We start from the raw sequence: 20537 nt of genomic DNA, 5'->3' as shown, positions 1-20537 counted from the left end.
GCTCCGCTTGTGTGAAAAAAAAATGCGCCCGTTCTTTCGTCATTTTGTTACAGCTTATCAAAGACTTGCTGATCATGTTTTCTAGACTCAGTATATATGGGCTTTTCACTCAGCGCAGGCGCATGCATTCATCTCGTATGATTAGATCCAGCTAGACTAATCTACTACACTGCTGCATTTGAAAAACCGACCTATCCCGGATGAGTGTCACCGGCATTAACTTATCCAAGATGAGGCACCTGATCTCGGATGATTTAAGCGACGTACGAAAAATACCCCCCTGAACTTAAAGTTAGTAAAATTCCAGTCCTGATGTTAAGATCATTGATTAAGGCCCTAAGGCTAAACAGACTCTCCTTGGGGCTCTAATCTTAACCCTAATGTTAATTTTAACCCTAAAATGTTTTTATTTTAGTAATTAACATAATTTATTATTTTAAAAGGGTTTTAAACTGTAATTTTAAGATTTAACTAGTAGGGGTCGCTTTAGTGAATTCACCCTACTGAATTAAATATAGATGAGAAGTATTACTCCCTAAGATCAAAAATATTGATTTAAATTAACATATGAAAGATAGGTTAATACAGTGGTTCTCAAACTGTGGGGCTGGCCCCCCTAGGGGGGCGCGAAGATGTGAAAAAAAGAAAACAAGAATTGAAAATATGAAAAATACATCTATTGAAACCAAAACAAACTAACTTGAACTACATTCTGATACTAGAAAAATAAATATAGAGTTGGATAAATGTTGATAAAAGTAGGTATAATAAAATATGCATGTATGATATATCAATAATTAAAAAAGAACAAATTGGTATTAGTGGGCTCCTTTCAAAAAACATTAGGGGGGCACGATTAAAACTGTTATGAAAACTCGGGTTGCAAATACTTAAAGGTTGAGAAACGCTGGGTTAATATATAGGTTTCTCTAATATCCAAAATGGAGGATGGTAATTGGCACTGAAAAGTACATTTTTACGGAAGGGACTAAGTGTGCCAGAACATTGCAGCAAAGCACATATTCCCTACCTTATCCCTAACCATTATTTGATTTATCTATTCATATATTTTTGGACCCATTTAACCAATTTTATATATAAAGGGAATAAGAGTTGATGAAGACAGCATTTGTATAAAGCTATATATAACTTTGGAAGTGAAACCAGTCCACTGCAGGGCACACTCACTTAACCTGAGACAATTCAAAGTCGCCAAATAACCCAGCATGCTTGTCTTTGGAATGCGGTCATAAATGAGAGTAGGCCTACCCAGAGAAATATGCACGGACAACCATTTGTCGATTAAAAGGTGGAATAAAGTGATGCACTTTCAGACAAGATTTATATGAATATTTATTTTTGTTTTAATGATTTGTTTTCTACTTTTCAGCTTTTCTCACTTATTGAGTATTCAGTGTAAACTGAATTGGATTTCACTTTGATAAAAGAAACAATCCTTTTCTGTTTGTTTAATACAAATAATTAGTACATTTGTGCCATAACAATATGAGTAGCATGGAAGTTGACTTGGTGAAGCTCCTACAAATAAAATGTCAATGCAAACGTAAAGACTACAATACCCTTTCATGGAGGTGGGTCTCACTGAGATAATCCAGTATCTTGTTTAGATACAATATTAGTTAAATTCCTTAAGTAAGAAGACCAGCCCTGCATTCTGTTCTCACAGAACAGGGTACTGTGTAATGGTAATAATAATTAACTTTTACATTTACTTGCTTAGCAGACCATTTTATTCAAAGCGGCTTACAAAAGAGGTCAACATGATTAAGTAGCATCAGTCTGTTGGACTGTTTGGGGACAAGCATAATAGGACAAGGGTACAAAATTGAACATCACAAGCGAAGTGCTCAGAGCAAAATATAAGTGAGTTACAAGTCCCAGATTTACAAAACCTAACAACCAGTATCAGTTAGAGAGAAATTCTCCAAACAAGAGACACTTCAGATGCTTCTTCATTGCTTCTTCCAGCATTGAGTGAATTTGAATGAAGGTCGGAAGCTCTTTCCACCAGCCAGGTGCTACACATAAAAAGAGTCTAAGCTAAGATGTGATACCATGCAGAGGTGGCATCATCTGACACCATTCATCAGCCGATCTGAGTGGTCAAGAATTATGATAATGTTCATTTTACATAGCAAAATGAGGCGTGTAATGGCAGAAAAGCTATAGGCCTACTAGCACTCTTTGTCTGTTTTGTTATTTTCATATTTTGTTTTCTCATATCCCTCTATCAGATGAGGGGAAAAATAAATCCTTGATCTTGCAAAACCATCCAGTAAACCTAGTAAAGAATGGATTTGGCAGAGGAAGTTTTTCATTTAGCAAATAGTAATATCAAGATTTCAGATTACAAGAAATATAACATGTGAAGAACTGATTCATAAACCTTCAAGAAGAAGTAAAGACATACTGTCAGACATCTGTGTGCCACCCTAAAATGTAACATAAACCCCAATAACCCTAATAACGTTTAAAAATTCATATAAAAATATTTTTTTTGGTTCAAAGCATGGGACGGATAGCTATGTCAATTAGCAATTAAAACAAATGAAAACAAACAGAAAATTTGTAGTAGGTTTATGATAAAAACTAATGTGCAAAACTTTGTAGTATGGACTTAGTAGTATAGATACTAGAAAATTCATATTTGTCAGTTGCTGACAAATCAGTCATAGCATGAAATTGTCTTTTTTATTGTTGTTGTATGAGAAAACATGCAAAATTAATAAAATATCAAAGCATCAAAAAGAAAAGAAAATTCAAGTAAAAGGTTCACAGTGCAGTTAAGAAATTTGAACACCAAAGGCAAAAATATTAAAATACCAAGAAGTAAACAAATGGCAAAAACTGTAAATAAAATAAATTGTTAACCAAAAATTCAGAATCCAAACTGAATTTCCAAAACTATAAACAACGATTATAAAATGGACAGAAGACTGCAAATCACAATAAACAAAGGTAAAGGAAACAGATGAGCACAGGGGGGTATTTTTCGTACGTGGATTAGTCGTTTAGCCGGACGTAATTGTTGATGATTTGGCCTGATCCTGGATCTGTCAGTTTTTCGAAACTCTTGCTGGATGTGTTGTCATAGCAACACATCCAAATCCTCAAACCTGCTTGGAGCAGGTTTGTTCGATGTAAACAAGGATTAGCTCACACACATATTCAGTGTCCGTGCATGGAATTCATCATGATTTCACTGTTCATGAATGAGCGACCAATTGATATCGATGCGCAATAAGAAGAGAATTTCATATAGAGAGGGTTTCACGCAATCAGCAAGATCCTTTATTCCGACTGTTCTTTCGTCATTTTGTTGCAGCCTATCAAAGACTTGCTGATCATGTTTTCTAGACTCAATATATATGGGCTTTTCAGTCAGCGCAGGCGCGTGCATTCATCTCGGATGATTAGATCCAGCTAGACTAATCTACTACACGGCTGCGTTTGAAAAACCGACTTATCCCGGATGAGTTTCACCGGCATTAACTCATCCAAGATAAGGCATCTGATCTAGGATGATTTAAGCGACGTACAGAAAATACCCCCCAGCTCAAGCTTAATGCCACTGCAAACATTCAGTGGCTACTGGACCAAAGATTTAAACAGCCCTCAAGTGCCGTAACAAAATGAATAACTGCACCTGAAGGCTGTTTCCTGATTAGGGGTATCATCCCTGGTCCTGCCAGAGTTTTGTTCCTACCTCAGAGGTGTCATCATTCTATTTCTTTAATTTTTTATGGATCCGTCTAGCACTGATTTTGTGTTCTCTATCTCTCTTTGAGAAATTCTGTAATGTGGAAAATCTTTACTTAAGGTTTACTCTGTGTGGAAAACAATCATTAAAATTGTTTGAATATTTAACACCTTATTATGACGTTTTGGTGCCAAAATGTTGGGCTTAGTTGTTGTACTATTGTTAGACATGTCACAACTAGAGGTCACTGTTTTGAGGGTTTACATGTTAGGGTCACAAACTTCCTTGTTATCCAGGATTGTGGAAAGAAAAAAAAAATGTTGAGTGCTACCATTTTTTGTTCAATCTTTCTGTTTTATGCAGTGATATTTTGACTACATCTTTGTTTTATTGATTTGTCTATGACAGAAAATTTGATGGACTAAAGATTTTGATGTTAGCATGTTTATATATACTGTAGTTCATATATATATATATATATATTGTTGTGAACTGTCACACACATGCGCAATGGGGACAGTTTACAGGCTCAAGTAGTGTTGTTCATCAGCCAGTCCAGGGTTTGGCGCTCTCACCTGATCCTTTCCTCCTCTTGTTCTTCTTCAGTTCAGCCAAAGGTCCTGCCTCTCAATGACATCACCACCGATCCACCCATTAACATCACTTCCAGCAAACCCTGATGACATCATTTCCCGTGCCCAGAATTCACCTTCCCGCCACATCAGTTCCTGTCCCAGCTGCCGTGACTCCACCTCTTCCTCCTATCCACCATATTTATAGAGCAGACTCAACTTATTAGTTAGTTTAGTTGTGAACTCTGCTTATGTAAAAATGTGTTTCTTTTCTTTTGCTGATTTTTTTTTTCAATATATGGAGTGGGCATCACCAAACCTTTTTCTGTCTGCTGCCTGATTTTTTTACCACAGAATTAATGAGTTTCTAAGCACAACAGTCCTCAAAAATACTCAAAAGGGCTACTACAAGGGGAAACTACCTAGCCTCCTGAGATACGAAGGGCAAACACAGGATTTTCATATATAAAAAAATATGAATACAAAAAATGTTTTGAAGATGTTGTAGCTCTGAAAAGCACAAATAACAATCCAAGGCAAACATATCCCAATCAAAATTCCAGAATACAAGATCAAAAACAGAGCATTAGGTCAAAAATCCAGTAAATTTCACAAAGCGCAGAATAATCACCAGCATATTCAATGAACTGCAAAGGAAATAAGCAATAAGGGCAATACCTTGTGCTGATGGATAGATGACCCTGCCTCTTAGGGAACCACCCAAAAGACACACAGAACATCACAAACACATGAAAAAGAGAGAGACGTTAGAACCTAAGTCTAGGAGAAGCATAACACATTTCACTTCTCAATCTCTGCTTAAAAAGCACATCTGCCTTTTCCTTAGAAGTCATTACAAAGTGTCTTCTTCCTTACTTAACCCTTTGGTTGGGTTTTTTAAATATTAATATTGGTTGTGTTTTTTGTTTTCTTATCTTTATTTTCTGCTTTAATGAATATTTTGTTTAAATAAGTGTTTCATGTCATTATTGATTCATTTGCCTATGTGCTTTTTACTATGCATGTCGCACCTAAGGGGCAATTTGTTTGGACATGTAAACTGACATCCCATCAGAAGACCACAACACGATAGTAACTCTGCATTCTGATTAATTCTGTCACATGTAGCCACTTCAAATGCTTTACTATGTTGCTATACTTTGTGCACGATTAGCTCACATAGAAGTGTTTCATGTTTTTTCTTGTGCTGTACTATCATTTTAATGGCTGTGTATCTTCTTCTTAGCATTATTCCCATGTGATTGCAGGGTCCACTTGTCTACAATGTCTCCTCCATTTGGCGCAATCCAGGGCATCCTCTGGGGCAACACCAGCGATTTTCATGTCCTCCTTGATCCAGCCCATCGAATGTTTTTTCGGTTTTCCTTGCGGGTATCTGCTTTGGGGGCTTCAGGTGCAGCGCCATTCTGGTCACTGAGTTCTCATCACCGCGGGCGACATACCCATACCATCGTAGCCTTGCCTCACGCACCTTCTCCATGATTGGTGGAACCCCCATCCTCTTCCGGGTGTCATTGTTCATGACATGGTCCCATCTCGTCAAACCACGGCACCACCGCATCATCCATGTTTCCATTACACTGAGGGCCCATTCGTGCTTTGCAGCAGCTGTCCAGCACTCTGAGCCATATAGGGCAACTGGCGCAGCACTGTTTTGTATATCTTGGACTTAAGACTGTCTGGCATGCGGCGGTCGCATAGGACTCCGATGACCTGTCACTTTTTCAACCATTCAGTGTTGATCCTTGCACGGACGTCAGGGAACAGGTTGCCATCGCTGCTGATGACTGTGCCAAGATACTTGAAGTCTGCAACCTTCTTCAGGTCTTCGCCACCAATAACGATGGTGCCGTTGGTCTGCGGACCACACTCCATGTACTCAGTCTTCTTAATTTTAATGGTTGTGTATGATTCACCTAATACAGGTATGCTCTACGTTTAGATCAGGAACTTCAGGTCTGAATTACTATTACTGTATTTAAAAGAACCTTTTCTCATTTGAAAAGTTAATATAATCTGTAAATATTGAAACCTTTCATTTCTGGGCCATATTCATCAAATACTGATAGATAACATGACAAATATTAGAAAGTTGTTTTTAATACAAAGAGCCGTTGACATATGAAATAAATTAATAAGCAGTCTAGTGGAGAGTAGGACTTGAGCGATCTTTAATCTTAGCTTGATGTTATTTTGGATAATCTCAGTGAATGGGATGGATGAACTTGCTGGGCTGAATTCTAGTGTTCTGATTTTTCTGCTTCCTCAAAACAAGCGTATATTCTAAATGGACTAATTATCATATACAGTAAACACAAACTTTATCTTAAACCTGCTCCAGTTTTGACATACCTTAAGGCAAATAACTCATTTTAAGCTGAAGCTGATAATAAAGCTTTTGATCAGACTCCTTGTTTTGTTTGCCATCTGTTGTGAACGCTTAGGGTCTTTCAGCACGCTGGGCATGCAGACTATGAAAAAGGGTTTGTTATAATGTTCTAACGTACAGTAAATAAGAGCAAGCCTAGGGATATATATTGTATTGAGTTTCACGCATTGCTTCCAAAGCATTCGGTTGTACTTGTTATGTCATTTCCATATGCTTGATTGATGCATGTTTTGTTAGAATGTTTTGTTTCCAAATAAAAAGAATTACATGAAGAAGTAAAAAAGAAATCATGAACTATTAAAAAAAATTGGAATTTGGCAAAAAAGTTTGATCACTGTTTAAGAGTAAATTGCATATGTTGTTGTAGTTTCCTCAATAATACCACTATTTCCCGCTGATATTTATAACATAATGATGCATTTGTATTTTTGAAAAATTATTTTCAAAATACAAAATCGTTTGACGTGAGTTGTAATTCCACTTTTACCCCATGTAAAATATGTAAAATTAGTTTCTGATGCTGTAAACTGAAACCTAAGACATTTTGTGATTACCTGAAACATTTTAAACTGTAAGAACTGTAGCCTTGTCAAACGTGAATGATAGGTTTTGACATACAGTATGTCATTAACTACTAGTCTGATGAAGAGCAGACAGACAGTACATGAAATCAGACCGGCTGAGGTAAAATGAATGAGTTTAGCCGCAGCTAGGCTTGAGGTCCTTAGAAAATTAATAACACATTAATAGCAACAAATATGATATTATTTAGCTGTCTCATAGGACAGAGTTCTACCTAATCATAATAAATACAACAGAGAAGAACCGTATAAGAGACTGCAGAAGAGGCTCTTTTTTCTTAGGAGGAGACACTCCTTTAATGTGGTCAGTGACATCTTTTACATGTTCTATAACTCTGATGGCCCCTGTGATTTTCTGCACTGTAGCATGGTAGGCTTTTAACATCACTTCAAGAGAGGTCCACCGAATCAACAAGCTGATTAACAGGGCAGTCTCTTGACCCTCTGGAGGAGAGAATGAAGACAAGTCAATCTGAACAATGCTGTACATCCGCTCAGTAACACACTATTATTGAAGACTTTCAGCCAACAAATCATTCAAAAAACGCTAGTGGGGCTCCTACATAAACACAGCAATATGTCTTTATAATGTCTCACTGTGACTTTTCTCTTCAGACAAATCAGAAGTTTATCTTCTTTTATTAAATTCTTGTGTGTATTTGAGAGGTGTTTTATTGTTATTTATTATAATATTTCTTGAGCTTCTGTAAAGGCTCCTCTTTTCCCCATTGGAACAAATAATATACTATCTATCTATCTATCTATCTATCTATCTATCTATCTATCTATCTATCTATCTATCTATCTATCTATCTATCTATCTATCTATCTATCACAATTAAAAACTTTTATTAACATGTTACTTAAGCTGCTATGTTTTTATGCTTAATTGTAGTAATTTCTCTATATTTCTCACCTTGCACTCTTTCCTCTCCATTTCATTCTAGGAATAATTATTCATTTGGTTAGCTTACCTTAGAGTGAACTCCCACATTTGGTCCTTTTATGTTTTGTGGCCTCAGAATGCGTCCCTTGGTTGAAGGCCACTTGTGCGTCAATCAGAGCTGACATCCTCACACTCTAGTCTGTCACTAAATGGTGGATGCTCCGTCTCCTTTCTATCCTGTGTCCAGTGGGTATTAGCACTCAATGAACAATGACATCCAGTTTATTAGAGTAAATGTTTGTGAGAACCTGACGATAATGAGGATGCTAAGTCGCAGATTGTCCCACAAATACAGTATCTTGTTTGTACGTTTTTGCCTGGAAAATTTGTGACTCAGCTCTGAGCTTGTAAATCCTGCGGGGAGTTTGCACATTCTGTTCGTTTTTGTGATTTATTTTTTCCTGTACGTATTCTAGTTTTCTTCCCAAATCTCCAAAATGTGAATGTGAGCAGGAGTGTGAAGGAGTGGGTCCTGGAAAGAATTAACACTCTGTCACAGGCTGTGTTCTTCTGCTCGACTGCTGCTTCTGGATTGAGAACTTCAGGTTATGTTATGTTTAGTCAAGCCTATCATTGAACTTTATGAAAATGGGACTTTACTAACTTTACTCAAAAATCATCTCTTGTTCATTTAATGGAACAAATGTTAGTTAGATGACATTGTGAGAGTTTTCCTTTCAAGGCATAAATATATTTGCTATGTCACTTATAGACATTTTGCCAAAGAACACAAAAATGATCTTCTCAAACTTGATGAAAGATGACAACCTCTCTCAAGCTTTAGTGCAGATGTGCAACTGAAAATAAATATCTGGTCTCTTTAAACATTTACTGCGCCTTCCTTGTTTGGAGAGGTAACAACATTATTGATTTTAAATAAATCCTGATGCTGAATCCTGAGATGTAAGAACCAGAGAGCACTGAAAAACTAACATCCCTCACTCATATCAGTCTAATATAAAATATAAACTTAAGTTCATCATCCACCTCCTGGTTATAAAACAAGTCAGAATTTTAAGCTAAAGGAACGTTTTTCCCAGCTGTCTCCCTTATCAAGAAACAATTCAAGAGTTTGTTTTTCATCAGAGTGCTCCGTCCATTCTGATATCTCTTACAATAAACATTTGATCTTAGTCATCTCAAGATGAAATGTTCATTTTTCATAGGGTTTATTTTACAGATGCAACAGATTGCCGCGTGTATTTCCACACTCAGCACCAGAATTAATTTTTATTGTTTTTAAACCAGAATTTAATATTTTCCTCAAGCAGGCTAGAAAATGACATATCTGATTTTTATTATACATTTTTTAGGAATATTTATTTGTATGATATGTAATTCTGAAATTTCTGAAACTCCATTTTTTGTAGTACATCATACCATTACACACTTTTCTAACTGGTCACATCACTTAATTTTTTTCTCACAATTATATTTTTTGCAGTTGTCCAACTATTCCTTCAGCTACTTTTCTAGTTCATGTTGTGACAGCACTGAATGCAAAGTGGAGACCACCACTAGATTGGAAACCTGTCCATTGTGAAGCGCACTCACGCACTTACATACTCCATGAACTCTGGCAAATAACTATTTTTGAGCTTCTAGATCGCGCTAGTCAAATTTTTCTGTCCAGATTATCATTATTACTTAGTTGTTTGGATGACATCTTTATCCAAGGTGACTTGCAACGTTTGAGATACAATTGGTTTTCTGACTGAAGTACATAAAGATGAAGCGACTTGCTCATTTTCAGGGTCAGGAGCAGGATTTGAACCCCCAACCTCTGGCTTTGAAGTCCAAAGCCTTAACCCCTACACCACACTGCCTACCAGAACATTTCTGATTTGTTTTTATCACCATATTGAATTATTTTCAAATTTTAATTTGATTACAGAACATAGATCACTTAACTTTTCAAAAGTGATTGCCCAAATTTTTCAGTCCATTGTTAGTTATTTTTGCTAGCTGATCACTTGTTAAAGTCTTATTCATCGTTTTGTTACTGACTAGATGACAGCACACCATACTTTACAACAGTGGTTTTTTTTCTGTCACTTAAGTATTTTATTTATTTGTGTAAGTAGCGGGAGAAACTAATTTGTCCCACAGTCTGTACATTCTGTATCTTTGAGGTTTGGATAGAAACTTAAGATGTGCCTTTCTGCAAAGCCACTATGCAGCCTGAGTCACTGACGTCATTCTCTTTCACTGCCTACTCCATTTGTGGGAATGTCTTAGCTAGGAATAGGCCTTGTTAGTCCTGTGTCGCGTAATTCAAAGCAGTCAGTCACTATTATAGCTGAAGACACTGGTTCATCTCCTTTAGCCTTTCTTCTAAAATCAACTTGTATATATCTTGTAATTTGTTTAGTTACATTTTTAAAGTATCCTGGTTGTGTTAGTGCCACAGTATTGATGAACAAGAGACTACACATTAACTCATCGGCTGGGAGTATTAGTGTTGACAAAATGAACATCCGCTCAAAGATTTGTATCTTTTTCAGAGTATTTATCTACTGTATATATAAGCTGATTTTTGTCTGTCCAATGGTTACACTTTGCTGGGTATATTCAGCATTAACATTTGCAAAGTTCCATCTTTTGGCATGTATTTTGTAATGTCTGTAGCAAAAAAAAATGTTTTCCAACAGATTGTACCTTACAAATGTTAACACTACTATTGAGTATCCTATAGAAAATGGTCATCAGACAAACCTATATTAAAACTTAATAAAAGAAAGATGTAAATAGATAATATAGGAAATAAAAAAGATGAATGACTCCAATCATTTGTTCCACCGTCTGTACATGTTGTATCTTTGAGGTTTGGGTAGAAACTTAAGATGTGCCTTTCTACGATGCCACTATGCAGCCTGAGTCACTGACGTCATTCTCTTTCACTGCCAACTCCATTTGTGTGAATTTACTGGCTAGGATTAGGCCTTGTTAATTTCCTGTGTCACGTAATTCAAAGCGGTCAGTCACTATTGTAGCTGAAGACATTGGTTCATCTCTTAGCCTTTTTTCTAAAATCAACTTGTATGTATCTTGTAATTTGTTTAGTTATATTTTTAAAGTATCCTGGTTGTATTAGTGCCACAGTTCTTAGGTGAAACCAACAAGAATGACTCATAAAGAATGGCATATTATTGGTTTATTTTACCGAGGTGCAGAAGTTAATTATACAAACCAGAAATCAAAACCTTTAGTGGCTGAGTGAAGCTTTGTAAAGAGACAAAGCAAGAAATGTAGGTAGGAAAGGGCTTTAATAGGAAACCTGACATTTTTATCCAAACCAGACTTGTATTTCTTTCACAAGAAAAAGTACTTCCTTTATTTTTAAAGGTAGTTAGGCAAACTCAAAGCTTTTTCAACTCCTCATGCTTAAAAATCATGTGTCTAGTATGTCTGCAAATTATATGATGTCAATATTGGCAAAAACGGTCAAATAAAATAAAATAAAAGACACAAGAGAAAATATTCCAAACTGCCAAACATAATTAAATTGAGGAGCTGGGCTTACGTCCAATGTTTTATTCTTTTTCCTTTACATCATTACATTATAAAATGTTTAATATTGAAGAGAACTTATTTTTATACTACAAGTTACCCATGTGTTTACTTCTCTAGTTTTTGTAATCTTCAGCAAACAATAGAATGCTTTTAAAACAGAGGAAGTACTTCCATTAAGGAGTTGCATGTTTGTTTCAGTTTTCTTTTTTTACAGATACACAAACACAATTACACCCTTTCTCAAAAAATCAGATGTTTATATTGTAGCTTCTTAGCTGGGGTGCATCTGAATTGTGGTGCATACAGTTCAGTCATCTACAATTCATATCATTTTTTTATGAGTAAACGTATCATTGCTTTAGGTACTGCTTTACCTCCGGTGTCATGCTGGCATATGAACATTAAAGCAAATCCATTACAGAAAGAGGAAGACTCACCATATAGTCACAACAGTATGTACAACTTTCTGCCTTTTCATAAATATAAAGTATATAAAGGACTATAATTACAGTAATGTATACTAGCTTCTGGGCACTCATTTGTTTCTTTGAATATGTCGTCCAATTAGGTAAAAGAGTAGCCCTGAAAGGAGAGTCAATGGAATTCCAGAAGAAGCAAACATGAAGGACCACCCATACTGCACTGATACCAACATCTCCTGGCAATCTTCACTACGTTCGAGAAGAATGTATTTATGCAGATCAGCAGCCACCTCCTTCCACACAATAAACAGGCTCACCACCAGGGTGAAGAGACCACCTGCAACAAGGGGAAATATTAAAGATTTAGTGAGGCTGTCTTAAAAAGTTGCATAAAACAAAGAAGTATGTATGCCATATAGGTCTTTTTAGGACAAATGGCTATATGTTTTACAACGGATGAACAAGAGACTATATATATATATATTAACTCATCAGCTGGGAGTATTAGTGTTGACAAAATGAACATCCACTCAATGATTTGTATCTTTTTCAGAGTATCTATCTACTGTATATATAAGCTTATTTTTGTCTGTCTGATGGTTACACTTTGTTGGAAGTATTCAGCATTAATATTTGCAAAGTGCCATCTTTTGAGATGTATTTTGTAATGACTACCAAGAAAAAATGTATTCCAACAGACTGTACCTTACAAATGTTAACACTACTATTGAGTATCCTATAGAAAACAGTCATCAGACAAACCTATAATAAAACTTAATAAAAGAAAAATGTAAATAGATAATACAGGAAATAAAAAAGATGAATGACTCTTTCGAGTCCTTTATATATACTGGTGATTGTGCCTCATTAACTTAGGAAAATGAAGCAAGGAGTAGATAACATAAATAAATAACAATTTCCATTAACAGCTTTAAAGAGCCTCCAAAAACCCAAGTCAGAGACCCCTGCGGTCATCAGCTACTTCCCTCTGTGTGACAGTTAATGGACTCCAAAGTGATTATCACTTTCTCAATTAGTCCTTTTTAATTAGTATCATTCTTTTCTATTTAAAATTCCCTTTCTTAAGTTATGAGTTAGATCTTCAGTGTGATTTTCCAGCAACCCATTTCTTGTGTTATATACAATTCAGATGTTTTCCTAAAAGATACCTCTCAGCTTCCCTAACCTTTCTTTAATATTGGTGTAAGAAGATATTCTGATTTTAAATAATGAAGATATATGCAATATTTCTGCATTTTCCCCACTATCTCTCATTGTGTTCCTTCCAGATGACTTGAATCAACATTGGAAACAGGGCCTTTCATTTTAAATTTCCCATAAAGAATGGAAATCAGCCATTGATGAAATACACTCCTCATCAATCTATGCAAACCATGGTATGCTTCAACTAAAAGTCATACACTACACGTACTTGTCTCAACTCACACTATCTTCTTATGTAATACGCTACCGTGGCTGTCTGTTTGTCTGTCCAGGATTTTAAATCACCTGTAGCTTGCAAATTGTTTGACCTATTGACCAGAAATTTGGTACACATATACTACGTGACGTCTACTGTCCGCTTTCGGGGTAATGATTTTTATTCCTCTTTTTATTTTTATTTTATTTTATTGTAGAATCATCTCTCAGCAGCAGCCAGCAAGACGGCCGTGTGGTGCATGTGTACGGGTGCTGTTCTCATCGCTACCACCTTCGCCGTCACTTCCTTTACCTCTTCATATCTTAAATCATTCTTGAGGCAGATTAAAGACTTAAGTGCCTGCTTAAGTTAAAAATTAAGAAAAACATACTAAGTAATTGCAATACAAAAACTGACTTAATCAGTTAAAAACGCAACAAGATGCCAACGGAAGAAGAGAAGAAGCGGGCCGCTAGAGTGGAGTAAATGAGAGCTGCTCATGAAGCAGCAAGCGCATAAACCTCTGAGCAAACGAATGCTAAACATACAGAGAAAGAATATGAAAACTACAATTCAAGTATATTCACTGCATGTTACCGTGCAGTCCACCGTTAGTGGTCTAAAATATATGCACACTAAGAGGCTTATTGATCCAACCTCAGACTATTCAGGAAAAAAAAAAGTGCCTACCTGTCAGACATTATTGGAATCAGTATTGCTCATAATCTGCTTACAGATTATGCTTATATTTCCAGATACATAATATGACTTAAGGCCCTGATATATTATGTAAATTTTTCCCAGTGATTTTTCAGTTGCATACTTCATTTAGAAAATCTTTAGATAGATAGATAGATAGATAGATAGATAGATAGATAGATAGATAGATAGATAGATAGATAGATAGATAGATAGATAGATACTTTATTAATCCCAATGGGAAATTCACATTCTTACATTCTTTAATAAGACGAGATCAGGTGTGGCACTCTCTGGTGAATGGCAGTCGTGTACTTTGACATTCTCAGTAACAGGTCTGATTTTGTCTTACGTTGTAGTACAATGCATATAATGCAGCTACAGGGAATAAGGAACACACTTGTTTTAAACCTTACATTTAACAGAGAGGCTTGTCTATTGAAGTCTTGCATTTTAGGGACCATGACAGAACTGAAAAAAGATAAAAGGGCTAAGATTGATGCTGAACTCAATGTACTTGTAGAGTGTTTGTTTGGGCAGCATTCGTCACAAACACAGCACACTATTGGCTGTCAGAAAAATAGGAGAGCTTGCAACATTTTGGAAATGTCAAACTGTGCTGGAAACTCATCATGGAGTCATCTAATTTGTCCTTCTCTGTCATTTATAGCCATGTAATCTGTTATCCTCAGGTGCCGAGATCAGCATCAGTAGTCATCAAGTTTGACATCCCCTCAGACTAGAAGTCATATGATGGGAAACTATCTTACACTACATTATTCCCTCTTTGTTCCCTCTATTCCACCCAGGATAACACAGTGGACAAAGGATGCTCTATTCTATTTGAGTTTCTTTAGAATTCAGCAAGTATTTACTAATATTGTCCTTAAACAAGCAAAATGGGTCCTTGTTAACCCTTAATGCAAGAACAGTAGTGTGGTTTGATATGGAATAAAAATAGAAAGTGTAAAATGTCCTTTCTTTTAATTTAGAAAAATTATACAATTATGTATGAATTCAGATCAAAAGAAGTATTCAAAGGTTACATGCTACTTCAGGTCAAAAAAGAAGCAAAATAACTCGGGGTTTACAAGAAGGTTGAGTCTGCTTCTTGGCTACACAGTTCTGCTTCTCAGTTTTTTCTGTTCCTGTATTTATTGTTTAAGGAATGAAGAAGGTTCTTGAATTTTGACAACTTTGTCCAAAAAAAAAAAGCTTCCCACCGTTGATTATTATTAGTGAGCACTAAAATAAAATGTTTGATACATTTACTTTTATTCTTAATAAAGAGTAACATTTAATGGATGAGTCAATTTTTTTACATTAATCCAATATTTCAGAACTCTTGTGTAAGAGTCTTTGCTGTGCCGTTTCCAGAGTGTGTCACGTGAGTGATCAAGCTTTGTTACAGCTTTAGCCTGTGTGCAAATTCACAATGACAGAAATAACCTGTAGTCAATTAATCCTAACTGAGAGAAATATTAGTGCATTACATTCACTAACATACCATTCTAGTATATGACATAAGTGCTTTTGCTACATTTTTCACATTTTAGGGGTTATGCTCATAAACATTAGTTTGCCCTCAAAAACCAAATGAATTACACAAATTTAGTGTTTGCCGATTCATATTTAGGAATGAAGCAATGCTGTTTTGCTGCATCTCTGCTCTGCACATGTCCAAACCAATGCAATCTCACCTCTCTGACTTTGTCTTCCAACCGTCCAACTTGAGCTGACCCTATAATGTACTTATTTCTAATCTTATCCATCCTTGTCACACCCAGTGCAAATCTTATCAACTTTAACTCTGCTACCTCCACCTCTGTCTCCTGCTTTCTGGTCCGTGCCACCGTCTCCAACCCATATAACATAACTGGTCATCCTGTAGACCTTCCCTTTCACTCTTACAGATACCCGTCTGTCACAAATCACTCCTGACACTCTTCTCCACCCATTCCACCCTGCCTGCATTCTCTTTTTCACCTCTCTTCCACAATCCCCATTACTCTGTACTGTTGATCCCAAGTATTTAAACGCATCCACCTTCGTCAACTCTACTCCTTGTATCCTCACCATTCCACTGACCTCCCTCTTATTTACACACATGTATTCTGTCTTGTTGTTTTACTGTACAGTACATGTACATATCATATGAATTGGGAGATACGCTTCTATCACTGAAATCCTAAATACATTTTATGCTAGTATTAACAAAAGGAGCAGTTCATTTCATTGGTGAAGTAGACAAGCCAAATAGCCATTTTGTTTGAAACTTGCCTTGATTTTTAATTGCTACGACTATTTCATCACTTCCACTCTGCCCGTACGTGTAAGTGAATGTGTACAAGGTAGTGTCACCTGCAACCCTAAACTGAATCCAACAGTTACAAAATGGATGGATGCGCGGACGAACATGTGTAGATGTGCTCCTTACAGTCAAAGAACAAATGCAAAACTTACATTCTTTTATCAGGAATGTGCAGGACACTCTATTAAAAGTGATTAATCCTACCCGTCAGTTCATCTGCTGTAAATAAATGTGTGACACTACAAGCTAAACAGTTACCACTCACATCTGAAGCTGAGCGCATCTCAAAGAAGCACACAACTCACAAAGAGATAAAACTGGCAGTAACAAAATCCTCTGTGTGTCTGTGTGCTCGCTTTTGCTTTTTTCATTAATAAGTATGTTTTCCTCGATTACACTTGAAGCATTAGTATTAGCACAGTATTAGTCCTCACAGGTGGCGCAGTGGTAGTGCTGGTAGTGCTGCTGCTTTGCAGTAAGGAGACTATGGAAGAGTGTGGGTTCGCTTCCCGGTTCCTCCCTGTGTGGATAGCGCTTTGAATACTGAGAAAAGCGCTATATAAATGTAATGAATTATTATTATTATTATTATTAGCAATGAGTGGTGAAGGTAACATTATTGTCGTCGGGCAAGTCGCAGCCTAGATAATGTTACATACCTTGGCATGAATCGCAGGATGGTGCACCTCTAGATGCCCCTTCAGGTTTGGTGTGTTCTTTCTTGTGCTCTTCATTCCACATGGCTTACACTAGGTTTTATTTTGTGATTAAAGTTGGTCCATATGTCTGATCACTTTTTTCTTTTTGCCCAATAGTCATGCTGGCCCATATAGCAGATTGGAGTGGAGCAGGATTCTGGCCGATGTGATGATTTTCTGATGGCGCCCAAACTAGTGTTATCCAATTACAAGTGTGCTTACAATTTTTCTTAACTTGCACCACTGCATTCATGCTTGTTATTTGTTGGCGGACCATGTCATGTTTGACAGAGATGTGCAAAAAGCTTTACATCGCTCATTGCCCAGTTGTCATTGCAACATTTTCTTTTTGTTACATTTTTTTTACATTTTTAAAACATTCATCTTAGTTTTCATTATTAAAGGCTCATTTTTATTTACTTTTTGTTACATTTTTGTCACAGAAAAAATGTTGATGAATATTTTTCGTCTTAGTTTTTATCAACAAAATTAACACTGCTGAATATCAAGGCATTATGTTGTGATTCTCAAAATCGATTTCAGCTATGTAACAGTAAGGGCAAGTTTTCAGTAGACTAGAGGCCTTCTGCAGACAAGTTGAACCCAAAAAAAAATCTCAGACACAGCAAACAAGCATCCGTCTGCACGTTGACTGGAAGCTGTTCATTTTTTGAACCACAAAAAGTAAATTGCAAGCCCAGGGACTCTGGCAAGATTAGTGGCCAATGTTTTATGGAAACCGTAAAAGCAAATTTAAAAAGGCATACTGGATAGCAGAGGAGGCCAGCAGGAGCTACAAATGTAGTCAGTTTCCAACTATCAACATGCAAAATGACATGGAGGTGAACTTGATGAAGTTCAAGGTTTGATGTAATTTTTAAGCCATGAAAAAGAGCATTTGGCTTTTCTATAGTTAGCAGAGGATTGTGATTGAAAATGATGGCTTTGTTGACAGTATTCTGATCCACTTATAGCTGCAGGCCTCTATTTTTTTCAGCATTGACCAAGTTTGACAGCCATGTGGGTGCATTCCCTCTCAGTACACTTCCTTTAGATACCAGCTTCTGTAGTTATCTTATGACAGCTGCATGTGGGACTGGGAGCACATGTCAGAAATCTTGCTGGGTGATCAGGGTGATGCACAGTGTATATCAATGTTTTCTGGTTACCTAGGCCACTGAACATGTTACAATGATGAGGTAATACTTGAGGCACATAAGGGATACTGCCTAGCATCATGAACCTCAGTCTAGTTCATGAATGGGAACCTACAAAGCTGTTGAAGGTTGGAAAATGCAAATAGATCCATCCACCAATTAAAAAACTAATAATTCAGCTAACTCCACATTGTATCACATTCACTATTACAGTTATATAGGCTATTACAGTCAATTTTAGAGCATTTGATATAATTCCATTTGGCTTTACCATACATACAAGTGAAGAACTTGATTTCACTGTCAAAAATGTATTGTCCAGTCTCCATTTACATTGCCAAAATGAAATGCTTGGTAATCATTCACAAAGACCTTTATTATTACTTTAACACTCCAAAGAGCATTTTTTGTAAAAGTGAGATATTGTTTTCCTTCCCACAGCCTTCACACTCCATGCAATGCAACAAAACTGACACCCAACACTTAATCTGCACAGCTCCTTATGGGTTTTGTGACGTACATGGTATGAATCATCCAGATGGAATAAGAGATGCCCTAATGTAACAGGGGAGCCAGGAGCGTGCAATGTTGTTTTTTTTTTCTTTTAAGTCACTATGAATTAAAATGTCACCCATTCATTATTAGTTTAAAATTTCATGTGCAGCCAACTCTGTGTAATAAACTAAAAATAGCCTGGCATCGCAGCCCAAGTATATAAACTGTGTGCCTGTGTACATGCATGAGGACTAGGGAGGTCAGCTGTCAAAAGAGAAACAGGCCTTTGAAGGCATTAGGCAAAATAAAAGATAGATAGATAGATAGATAGATAGATAGATAGATAGATAGATAGATAGATAGATAGATAGATAGATAGATAGATAGATAGATAGATAGATAGATAGATAGATAGATAGATAGATAGATAGATAGACTAAGAAATGCTGTTAGCCATTTGTCAAGATAAATAATTTTCAAACACTCCCTTATATTACAGTTTATGTTTACTTATTGTATATTGTGAGATGCTCCCAAGAGAATTAAGTAACGGGAGTAAAAATATGGCTGACCTGTAAGTGAAGCACTATATTAATTTAATCAGTAAAGTTTTCTTTAAAGAACTCTTTCTGTGTTAACGTTCAAAGCAGGCAGAGATATTTCTCTTTAAGGGGGTCATCCAATTGCCATTGCCTTTCTTTTTCCATTTTTTAGGTTACTCATTTCAATGTTTATATTTTTATAATTGTATTTTTTTGTAGTGAAACACCTTTGAGAGCCTGGTGTCCTCAGTGTGTAAATGGAGTAGAAAAAAGACCAGGAGATGGAATGGTCAAAAGGGAAAAGCCAAAATCATTTCCAGTGGAACAGATTAAGATTAAAAATACTGGAAGAGACAAAATCTATGATTGTCCAAACCTAAATGAAACCTAAATATCAAAGATTCTTAGTCATAAATTGAAAATCAGATTAGCAGAATGTATAATGCTAACCAAAAATATTTAGCAAAAGCACTATGAAAAAAAAAACTATCACTATGCGACTCTTCAATTCCACCCGGGTTAAACGTTAAAATTATACAAAGTTATTGTCTGTCTGTATACCTGCATTGTTATCACTCTTTAATTTAATATGGTTCTTTATCAGTATGCTGCTGCTGGAGTATGTGAATTTCCCCTTGGGATTAATAAAGTATCTATCTATCTATCTATCTATCTATCTATCTATCTATCTATCTATCTATCTATCTATCTATCTATCTATCTATCTATCTATCTATCTATCTATCTATCTATCTATGAATTATTTTGAATATCCCAAAGCTAGGATAATTCTGCCTAGCACAATGCTAACTTACATAGGCGGGCCATGATGACAAAATATGTCACGATTTGTGTGTTATGTAACCAGCACCAGACATAACAACAAAAAACAATATGGCTGCAACCCTGAAAAACAAATACAAAATTGAGGTGTCTGTGAAAAAAACTCTACTCTAATATGACATCACATAACATTGTCATTATAATGATAAAGATGATTCTTAACCAGAATTAAGCTGAAATATAGATCTCAATAGGGATCAGTACATT

The 20537-nt window shown here is 36.1% G+C and overlaps 1 protein-coding gene across 1 annotated transcript in view; it reads right to left on the bottom strand.

Annotated features, from left to right (window-relative positions):
- Window positions 1–12032: 12032 nt before the first annotated feature.
- LOC114662473 (transmembrane protein 182-like) overlaps window positions 12033–20537 on the bottom strand; it is a 43587-nt gene continuing 35082 nt past the window's right edge. Inside the window, exon 5 of the mRNA XM_028815951.2 lies at window positions 12033–12502. Within this exon, the coding sequence (XP_028671784.1) occupies window positions 12279–12502 (224 nt within the window). The 3' untranslated portion in view covers window positions 12033–12278. The remainder of the gene's footprint in view (window positions 12503–20537) is intronic.

Source organism: Erpetoichthys calabaricus, chromosome 12, assembly GCF_900747795.2.
Source record: "Erpetoichthys calabaricus chromosome 12, fErpCal1.3, whole genome shotgun sequence".
Lineage (NCBI taxonomy): Eukaryota > Metazoa > Chordata > Cladistia > Polypteriformes > Polypteridae > Erpetoichthys > Erpetoichthys calabaricus.
This window is presented reverse-complemented; position numbering and strand designations above follow the sequence as displayed.